The sequence below is a fragment of the Rhinopithecus bieti genome, unplaced genomic scaffold (genome assembly GCF_001698545.2).
Source record: "Rhinopithecus bieti isolate Rb0 unplaced genomic scaffold, ASM169854v2 scaffold_32422, whole genome shotgun sequence".
NCBI lineage: Eukaryota > Metazoa > Chordata > Mammalia > Primates > Cercopithecidae > Rhinopithecus > Rhinopithecus bieti.
In genome coordinates, this window is record NW_016814631.1 from 2,482,826 (window position 1) to 2,494,332 (window position 11,507).

Consider the following 11,507-nt stretch of genomic DNA (forward strand, 5'->3'; position numbering starts at 1 on the left):
GTTAGTTTTCCTTCAAATAGTCAGGTCCCTCAGCTACAGGTCTGTTGGGGTTTGCTGGAGGTCCAATTCAGACCCTGTTTGACTGGGAGGTCCACTTCAGACCCTGTTCACCAGCGGAGGCTGCAGAACAGCTGCAATAGCTGCAAGTCTGTTGGAGTTGGCTGGAGGTCCATTCCAGACCCTGTTTACCAGTGGAGGCTGCAGAACAGCAAATATTGTAGAACAGCAAATATTGCTGCCTGATCCTTCCTCTGAAAGCTTAGTCCCAGAGGGGCACCTGCCTATATGAGGTGTCTGTTGGCCCTTATTGGGAGGTGTCTCCCAGTTAGGTCACAAAGGGGTCAGCGACCCACTTGAGAAGGCAGTCTGTCCATTCTCAGAGCTCAATCACCATGGTGGGAGAACCACTGCTAACTCCAGAGCTGTCAGACGGGTACATTTAAGTCTGCAGAAACTGTCTGCTGCCTTTTGTTCAGCTATGCCCTGTCCAAGAGGTGGAGTCTTTAGAGGCCTTGCTGAGCTGCGGTGGGCTCTGCTCAGTTTGAGCTTCCCAGCTGCTTTGTTTACCTACTCAAGCCTCAGCAATGGCAGACGCCCCTCCCCCAGCCAGGCTGCCATCTTACAGTTTCATCTCAGACTGCTGCCCTAGCAGTGAGCAAGGCTCCATGGGCATAGGACCCACTGAGCCAGGCACAGGAGAGAATCTTCTTGTCTGTCAGTTGCTAAGACCTTGGGAAAGCACAGTATTTGAGCAGGAGTGTCCCATTTTTCCAGGTACAGTCTGTCATGGCTTCCCTTGGCTAGGAAAGGGAAATCCCCCAATCCCTTGCACGTCCCGGGTGAGGCAATGCCCTGCCCTGCTTCGGTTCACCCCCCATGGGCTGCATCCAGTGTTCAACCAGTCCCAGTGAGATGAACCATGTACCTCAGTTGGAAATGCAGAAATCACCCATCTCCTGTGTTGATCATGCTGGTTGCTGCAGACCGGAGCTGTTCCTATTCAGCCATCTTGCGCTGCCCTCAAGACCTCACGTTATCTTAAATCTTCCCTAGCAGCTAGCCAAGGTCATTGCACAAAATAGACACTCAAGAGTATCAAATTGAATCAAAACACACAATCAATGTATGTAAAACTCATGGAATAAAATTTATCTTATGCTTATTTTCCCATAAACCATAATTTATAGTCCTTCAACATAAATAAGGAAAAAATATAACTTGTCTCTGTAATGTTAACAAAATACAATGACTCATCTATAACATATTTATTTCCTATTTACATTTCCATTTTTATATAAATCATTTTGCATCATATCACATAAAAAAAGAAAATATAAAGCTTAAAAGTCACTGAAGAAAGCATCACACTGTACGACATTTCTCAGCAGTCTCGGAGCTCTCGTTTCTTGCCTTTTTTTGATTTTTTGGTTGTTTCCTGACGAATGGTATCATATTCCAATATGGCTATTTTGGAAAGTCTCTCTAAGTATTGAGATGGTGCTCCAGTGAGAGGATCACTGAAGCCAGAACCTGGAGGAGGAGGTGGGGAATCAGCTATTAAAATGAATTAAGCATACACGAATAATATTCTATTAAATATAATGTGACTGAAATATTTCTTCCACAAATGACTATTACACACTACCAGTTCTTACACTACTGAGGTATATCAACCCAGAAAAAGCATGGTACTGCCATAAAAACAGACACAGAGACCAATGGAACAGAATAAACAATGCAGAAACAAATCTATACATCTATAGTGGATTCATTTTCAACAAAAGGGCCAAGAATATACACTAGGGAAAAGACAGTCTCATCAATAAATGGTGCTGGGAAAACTGGATATTATGGATATTATAAAACTGGATATTATGCAGAAAAATGAAACCACACCCCATCCCTCACTGTATAAAAAAATCAAATCAAAATGGATTAAAGACTTAAATCTAAGATCTCAAACTATGAATACTAAAAGAAAACATTGGGGAAACTCTCCAGGATGTTGGAGAGGTCAAAGATTTCCTGAGTAATACCCTAGAAGCACAGGCAAACAAAGCAAAAACGGACAAATGGGATCACATCAAGTTATTAATAAAAAGCTTCTGTACAGCAAAGGAAACAACAAAACAAAAAGAACTTACAGAATGGGAGAAAATATTTGCAAACTACCCATCTTACAAAGAATTAACAAACAGAATATATAAGGAGCTTAAACAACTCTATGGGAAAAGTCTAATAATCCCATTTAAAAATGGACAAAAGGGCTGAGCAGGGTGGCTCACGTCTATAATCCCAGCACTTTGGGAGGCTGAGGTGAGCAGATCCCTTGAGCTCAGAAGTTCAAGACCAGCCTGGGCAACATAGCAAGACTCTGTCTCATTTAAACTCTCATGTTAATAAAAATTAATTAATTAAGTGGGCAAAAGACTTGAATAGACATTTACAAAAAGAAGATATGCAAACAGCAAACAGGCATATGAAAAGGTGGTCAACATCACTGATTATCAGAGACATCAAAACTACGATAAGCTATCATTTAACCCCAATTAAAATGGCTTTTATCTAACAGACAGGAAATAACACAAGCTGGCCAGGACGTAGAGAAAAGAGAACCCTCATTCACTGTTAGTGGGAATGTAAATTACTACAACCACTGTGAAGAACAGTTTGGAGGTTTCTCAGAAAACCAAAAATGGAGCTACCACATGGTCCAGCAATCCTATTGCTAGGTATATACCCAAAAGAAAGGAAATTAGTGTATCAAAGAGGTATCTGCACTCCTATGTTTACTGCAGCACTGTTCACAATAACCAAGATTTGGAAGCAACTGAAATGTCCATCAACAGATGAATGGATGAAGAAAATGTGGTACATATACACAATGGAGTACTATTCAGCCATAAAAAAGAATGAGATCCTGTCATTTGCAACATTATGGATGGAACCGGAGATCATTATGTTAGGTTAAATAAGCCAGGCACAGAAAGACAAATTTCACATATTCTCACTTATTTGTGGGTGCTAAAAACTAGAACAATTGAACTCATGGAGATAGAGAATAGAAGGATGGTTACCAGAGGCTGGGAAGGATAGTGGAGGAGAGATGGTGGGGGGGAAGTGGGGATGGTTAATCGGTACAAAAAATACAAAGAATGAATAAGAACATGTATTTGATAGCACAATAGGGCAATTATAGTCAATAATAATTGAATTGTACATTTAAAAATAACTAAAAGAGTATAATTGGATTGTTTGTAACACAAAGGAGAAATGCCTGAGGGGATGGATACTCCATTCACCCATATGTGATTATTACACATTGTATGCCTGTATCAAAATATCTCAAATACCCCATAAACATATACACCCACTATGTACCCAGAAAATAAAAAAAAAAACTACTAGTTTTTGATATAACACATATTTTGAATTAGAAATGCCATGTTTACTTTCTTTTTTTTTTCTTTTTTTTGAAATGGAGGATGGAGTCTCGTTCTGTCGCCCAGGCTGGAGTGCAGTAGCCCAATCTCGGCTCACTGCAAGCTCCACCTCCCGGGTTCACACCATTCTCCCGGCTTCACACCATTCTCCCGGCTCAGCCCCCCAAGTAGCTGGGACTACAGGCGCCTGCCACCACGCCGGCTAATTTTTTGTATTTTTAGTAGAGACGGGGTTTCACAGTGTTAGCCAGCATGGTCTCAATCTCCTGACCTCGTAATCCGCCCGCCTGGGCCTCCCAAAGTGCTGGGATTACAGGCGTGAGCCACTGCACCCGGCCTGTACAATACTTTTTAAAACATAGGACAACTGTGAGATTTATTTCAAAGCAAAAGGCATCATCTCCACAAATAATTAACTCGTTTCATATTTTACATGCCTATCAAGTTATTTTATTCCAGTAAAAACATTTATCATAAATGCTAAGTGAAGTAAAATTGTAACGTAAAATAAACTTATTCACTTAACTGAAATAGCATTAAGCTTCTATCATAGGGTGGCAGTAATACAACAGATAGCATTTGTTGAATGATCTTTGTCAAGTATTTTACATCTATTTTATCCATACAACACTACTATGAACGAGTCATCTGTACTATCTTGAGTTACAGATTTTAAAAAGACAATTTAGGGATGCTAAATAACTGGCCCAAGTGCACATACTTAGTAACTGTCAAAGTCAGGATTTGAACCCAGATTCATCAAAGTTCAAATCACTACATATTACCCCTAAATACATAAATATGTAGAAATACTTCTATTTAAAAACATATATGGAGCGTTGACAATAATATACTGACCTATATTACTTTAAAATACTATTATTTAACTTCAGTTTCAAGTGTCAAAAAAAGCACTATCGTCAGTTCTCCAATGTAGTTGTTATTTTTCTGTTTGTTTTGTTTGCAGGGGTAATATGAGTGAGGAGTTCAGAGAGAAATAGCTGAGAGTTAAGAATATGATCAGGACTTCTGTTCTTAGCAGTACAATGGACTTGATACTTTAAAAGACCCTCTGGCAGCAAAATAACTAGATTGCAGGCATTAGGCAAACCTGAAAAACTTCAAAGAATCAGTATCATACACACAAATGCAATTAAGTTAGAAGTTGTTAATAATAAGATAAATTTAAAATTCTGAAATATTTAGAAATGTATACACATGTGTTAGTCCATTTTTACACTGCTGATAAGGACACACTGAGACTGGGTAATCTGTAAAGAAAAAGAGGTTTAATGGACTCACAGTTCCGAAACCTGGCTGGGGAAGCCTCACAATCGCCAGAAGGCAAAAGACATGTCTTACATGGCGTTAGATAAGAGAGAATGAGAACCAAGCAAAAGGGGTTTCCTCTTATAAAACCAACGGGCGCGGTGGCTCACGCCTGTAATCCCAGCACTTTGGGAGGCCGAGACAGGTGGATCACGAGGTCAGGAGACTGAGACCATCCTGGCTAACACAGTGAAACCCCGTCTCTACTAAAAATACAAAAAATCAGCCGGGCGTGGTGGCGGGCGCCTGTAGTCCCAGCTACTCGGGAGGCTGAGGCAGGAGAATGGCGTGACCCCGGGAGGTGGAGCTTACCGTGAGCAGAGATCACGCCACTGCACTCCAGCCTGAGTGACAAAGCAAGACTCCGTCTCAAAAAAAAAAAATCAGATATCCTGAGAATTATTCACTACCATGAGAATGGTATGGGGGAACCACCCCCATGATTCAATTATTTCCCTCTGAGTCCATCCCACAACACATGGGAACTATGGGAACGACAATTCAAGATGAGATTTCGGTGGGGACACAGTCAAACCATATCAACACACTTTCTAAATTATCAGTCAAAAAAGAAATCATAATAAATATAAAATATTTGTTGCTAAATGATAAATATCACAAAAGTTGTGTAATGGAGCAAAAGAGAGAGGTTTATATCCTAAAATGTCTATGTTAGAAAAGAAGGTTGAAAATTTAAAACATAGGTATTAGATACACATTAGGAAAAGAGTAAACCCAAAGAACATGAAGGAAAAAGATAATATAGGAAAGGGGAGAAATCAATGAAGTAGAAAACCAAGTTACAATAAAAGAGATTTTTTAAAAAGACAAAAGCTCTTCATTGAAAAAACTAATAAAAAAGGAAAGCCTCTGGTGACATTACTCAAGACAATAAAAGAAGGCACAAATACATAATATTGGGAAAAGAGGAACAGAATTACAGATAAAGTAAAGACTAAACTTAATGCTAATAAATTTTTAAAACTTAGACAAAATGCAAACGTTTCTAGAAAATATAACTTACCAAAACTGATTGAAAAATTAGAATACCTTAAGAGCCCTAAATTTAAAATGATTGAGCCAATATTAAAAGATTCTCCCAAAGGAAACAAGTAACCCAAATGAATTTTACAAATGAATTTCCTCTAACTTTTGAGAGAAAAATCATTCCAATTTTAGGTCGTATCCTTCAGAGAGTAGAAAGAGAAGGAATAGTCCCCAATTCATTCCACAAGACCATTATAATGTGGACACTGAATCCAGACAAGGACAGAACAAAAAAGAAAATTCATGGCAATCTCACTCTCCTTACCAGTATAGGTAAAACTCCCAAGTGAGATATTAGCAAATTAAATATGGCAGAACATAAACAAATAATAAATCACTTCTAAGTTGGGCGTATTTCAGGAATTCAAGAGAGACTTAACATTACAAAATCTGTAAATGTTATTCTTCACATTAAAATATTAAACAAAAAATATGATCACCTCAATCAGTTCAGGGAAATTATTTAGTAAAATTCAACTTTCATTTAAAAGAAAAAAAACTCTTAGCAAATTAAAGGGAACTTCTTTAACTTCATTAAGCATATCTGTTCAAAACCCAAAGCAAGCATCATTCCTTTTTTTTTTTTTTTTNATGAATTTCCTCTAACTTTTGAGAGAAAAATCATTCCAATTTTAGGTCGTATCCTTCAGAGAGTAGAAAGAGAAGGAATAGTCCCCAATTCATTCCACAAGACCATTATAATGTGGACACTGAATCCAGACAAGGACAGAACAAAAAAGAAAATTCATGGCAATCTCACTCTCCTTACCAGTATAGGTAAAAACTCCCAAGTGAGATATTAGCAAATTAAATATGGCAGAACATAAACAAATAATAAATCACTTCTAAGTTGGGCGTATTTCAGGAATTCAAGAGAGACTTAACATTACAAAATCTGTAAATGTTATTCTTCACATTAAAATATTAAACAAAAAATATGATCACCTCAATCAGTTCAGGGAAATTATTTAGTAAAATTCAACTTTCATTTAAAAGAAAAAAAACTCTTAGCAAATTAAAGGGAACTTCTTTAACTTCATTAAGCATATCTGTTCAAAACCCAAAGCAAGCATCATTCCTTTTTTTTTTTTTTTTGAGATGGAGTCTCGCTCTGTCGCCCAGGCTGGAGTGCAGTGGCTCAATCTCAGCTCACGGCAAGCTCCGCCTCCCGGGTTCACGCCATTCTCCTGCTTCAGCCTCCCAAGTAGCTGGAACTACCGGTGCCTACCACCACACCTGGCTAATTTTTTGTATTTTTTAATAGAGACAGGATTTCACTGTGTTAGCCAGGATGGTCTCCATCTCCTGACCTCGTGATCCACCCACCTCGGCCTCCCAAAGTGCTGGGATTACAGGCGTGAGCCACCGTGCCTGGTGGCAAGCATCATTCTTAATGAACAAACATTAAAGGGATTTTCTTTAAAATTAGAAACAAGCCAAAGATGCCTACTATTCACTTCTACTCAGCGTTGTATTTGTGGTTCTAGCCAGCTTAGTAAAAGAAAGAAAGGCATAGAATTTGGAAAGGAGGAAACAAAATTGACATTATTTATAGATGATTATGATAATCTACATAGACAATTCAAAATAATCTATTTAATAATTACAAGAAATAATGTGTCTTTGGCAAGGTAGATGACTGTAAGACCAAATGACAAAACTGCATTTCAAAATACCCATAATAGAAAGTTAGTCATTTTAATTTAAAAAGAATTGTGGCAAACTATTAATCAATCTCTTAAAACCTTTTACCTCTTCTTCCATAACAGAATTTTAACTGGGCACATGGTCATCCAGGTATAGATTACATTTCTCAGCTTGCTTTAGAGCTAATTATAGCCTTGTTACTAAAGATACTAAATTTGTATTATTTATAAGCTACCCAGTTTACAGTATTTTGTTATAGCAGCACAGACTAAGATGCTTGTATTATTTATGGGTCTGCTTCTGTTGTCTGTTTCTCCTCTTACTTTTTGTTATTCTTCTATGCCTGTTAAGTTTTGACTGGATGCTAGACACTGTGTATGAAAACTTACAAGGCTCTGGTTCATCTTATAGTTCTCCAGAGAGAATTTCATTTTTTTCTGTCAGGAAGGTCAATTTAATCCAGTCAAGACTGGGTTTTAGTTTTTGTTAAAGCTAGTCTATTAAGTCAGGCATGGTGGCTCATGCCTGTAACCCCAGCACTATGGGAGGTCAAGGTGGGCGGATCACTTCAGGTCAGGAGTTTGAGACCAGCCTGGCCATCTCAAACTCCTGGTTTCCCTTACCCTGCTCTATTTCGTTGTAGGTATGTGGCCTTATTTCTGATCTCTCTATTGTGTTCCATTGATCTATGTGTCTGCTTTTGTACCAGTACCATGCTGTTTTGGTTACCACAGCCCTGTACCATGGTTTGAAGTCAGGTTGTATGATACCTCCAGCTTTGTTCTTTTTTTTAGGTTTGCCTTGGCTATTTGGGCTCTTTTCTGGTTCCATATGAATTTTAAAATTGTTTTTTCTAGTTCTATGAAGAATGTCATTGGTAGTTTAATAGGAATCACATTGAATCTACAAACTGCTTTGGGTAGCATAGTTATTTTAACTATATTGAGTCTTCCTATCCATGAACATGGAATGTTTTTCCACTTGTTTGTGTCATCTCTGATTTCTTTGAGCAGTGTTTTGTAGTTTCCTTGTAGAGATCTTTCACCTCCCTGGTTAGCTGTATTCCTAGGTATACTATTCTTTTTGTGCCAATTGTGAATGGGATTGTGTTCATGATTTGACTCTTGGCTTGACTGTTGTTGGTGTATAGGAATGCTATCAATTTTTGCACATTGATTTTGTATCCTGAAATTTTGCTGAAGTTATCAGCTTAAGGAGCTTTTGGGCCAAGACTATGGGGTTTTCTGGATATAGGATCATGTCATCTACAAACAGGGATAGTTTGACTATTGAGGGAACCCGCCCCCAATATTTCAACGTAGGTTCTTTCTATTTTCCCTAAGTGTCAGCCGACTGAGAAATAAAGAGAGACAGTACAAAGAGAGAGGAATTTTACAGCTGGGCCGTCTCATATCGGTGGAACCATGATGCCCACCTGAGCCTCAAACCAGCAAGTTTTTATTAAGGGTTTTAAAAAGGGGAGGGGGCATAAGAACAGGGAGTAGGTACAAAGATCACATGCTTCAAAGGGCAAAAAGCAGAACTACTAATAAGGGTCTAACAAAGATCACATGCTTCTGAGGGAAAAGGACGAATTGCAAAAGCAGAACTACTGATAACGGTTTATGTTCAGTGGTGCACATATTGTCTTGATAAACATCTTAAAGAACAGAAAACAGGGTTTGAGAGCAGAGAACCAGTCTGATTGTTTTGCAATCAATTTGTACAGTTAACACAATTATCACAGTGGTCCTGAGGTGAAGTACATCCTCAGCTTACGAAGATAACAGGATTAAGAGATTAAAGAAAAGACAGGCATAAGAAATAATAAAAGTATTATTTGGGAACTGATAAAGTCCATGAAATCACAATTTATGTTCCTCTGCTGTAGCTCCAGCCAGTCCCTCCATTTGGGGTCTTTGACTTCCCGCAACATTTGACTTTCTCTCTTCTTATTGGAATGCACTTTATTTCTCTCTCTTGACTGATTGCTATGGTCAGAACTTCCAATACTATGTTGAATAAGAGTGGTGAGTGTCTCGTGCTGGTTTTCAGGGGGAATGCGTCTAGCTTTTGCCCATTCAGTATGATGTTGGCTGTGGGTTTTTCATAGATGGCTCTTATTATTTTATGGTATGTCCTTCAATACCTAGTTTATTGAGAATTTTTAACATGAAAGGGTATTGAATTTTATCAAAAGCCTTTCTGCATCTTTTGAGATAATCATGTTGTTTTGTCTTTAGTTCTGTTTATGTGATGAATCCCCTTATTGATTTGGATATGTTAAACCAAGCTTGCATTGCAGGGATCAAGCCTACTTAATTGTGGTGCATAAGCTTTTTGGTGTGCTGCTGGATTCAGCTTGCCAGTATTTTGTTGAGGATTTTTACATCAATATTCATCAGGGATATTGATCGGAAGTTTTCTTTTTTTGTTGTATCTCTGCATGCTTTGGTATCAGGATGATGCTGGTCTCATAGAATGAGTTACAGAGGAATCCCTCCTCCTCAAATTTTTAGATAGTTTCAGTGTGAATGGTACCCACTCTTCTTTGTACATCTAGTAGAATTCAGCTGTGAATCTGTCTGGTCCTGGCCTTTTCTCGGATGTTAGGCTATTTGTACTGATTCAATAAAAAGCTTAAGCTTTTAAGAAAATATTTGTTGCACATAGGGAAAGGATGAATCATTTGATAGACTGAAGGACAAATGGCAAATAAAATATACCTTAGTACCATAAACCCTTTTAGTCACCATGAACTTAGGAGTAAGTTGACTTAAGAGTAGTTTTCGGGACCAAAAACTGTTGGTATATAGATAAGTTTCTGTATGAGAAGTCATAAGTACGCAGGATTCACAAAAATAGCAATTAGAAGATAAAGCTAGAAAGGAAAGCTGAGGGAAGATGGTAAAGGGTTCAATGTTAAGCTAAAGAGTTCATACTCAGTCTGTGGGTAATGAGGGAGTCACTGTTTTTGAAGAAGAGAGTAATGTGATTAGAAGTCAAAGTTTTAGGCTTTTTTGTGGCATTGAAGGATTTCAAAGATCAGACATTCAAAACAAGAAGACCAGTTTGCAGGCACTAAATGGCCCAAGTGAGATATGATGAGGGCATACCCTAGGGTCCTGAAATTATAAAAGTATGTTTATAACGAACCCAACATCCACTTAGTTTATAAAATAAACAAAGTGTAAAAGAAGTAGTAATAAAACAAAGAAAATTAAATCAATGAAAAGAAAGGAATTTTATTTTTTTAAAAGATAAGGTATATGACACCCAAGACAGGTGGCAGAAAAAAGGACAAGTCAGCTCACCTTTTGATTTCTCCCGAAGTGGTGCCACACTGCATGTCTCCTTAGTCTTCTTTAGCCTGAATATTATATATTATCATAAAATTACTTACATATAAATTCAGGGTACAGTGAAACTCACTTGTTGAATAACATCACATGGACATTAAATAAATGTTAAGGAAAGGAAAGTTTTTCCATTATAACTAATTCCATCAGAAGCAGATATGAGCCAACCCAATATCTTGCTAGCAAATTTTACCAGTGGCTGAGTGCTAGGTCTAACTTCTCCCACAGACCTTTATCATACCTCTGACTAGTCATGACTCAAGCAATGCTAAGTGGGAGCGAATCAAGATAAACAGGCCATTTGGATATGTTGAATACCAACTATCACTTTTTTGTACACTTTTTACCTATCAATCACCTCTATCTGAATTTTGTCGTAATTCTGTTCCCACTGAAATACATCTAGATAATAAGATTATTAGGGAAAATATATCATGATGGAATCTGCTGTGGGTGAAATAATCCATTATAAAAATCTCAAATTTCTTGTAACAATATTCTTTTTGAGACAAGGTCTCACTGTCTCCCAGGCTGGAGTGGCACAATCATATAACTCACTGTAACTTTGAACTCTTAGGCTCAAGCAATTTTCCTGCCTCAGCTTCTTGAGTAGCTGGTATGGTAGGTGCATGTCACCATACAAGCTAATTAAAAAAAAAAATTTAAAAGTCGTAAAAGGCCG

At 37.8% G+C, this 11,507-nt stretch overlaps 1 protein-coding gene across 5 annotated transcripts in view; it reads right to left on the reverse strand.

Moving 5' to 3' along the window:
- Window positions 1-1,257: 1,257 nt before the first annotated feature.
- The window catches only part of CUNH8orf89 (chromosome unknown C8orf89 homolog), a 63,009-nt gene continuing 52,759 nt past the window's right edge, over window positions 1,258-11,507 (reverse strand). For all 5 annotated transcript variants that reach the window (XM_017851607.1, XM_017851610.1, XM_017851611.1 and 2 more), the window contains exons 4-5: window positions 10,781-10,836; window positions 1,258-1,530 (exon numbers count right to left, since the gene is read on the reverse strand). In XM_017851607.1, the coding sequence (XP_017707096.1) occupies window positions 1,382-1,530; window positions 10,781-10,836 (205 nt within the window). In that variant the 3' untranslated portion in view covers window positions 1,258-1,381. The remainder of the gene's footprint in view (window positions 1,531-10,780; window positions 10,837-11,507) is intronic.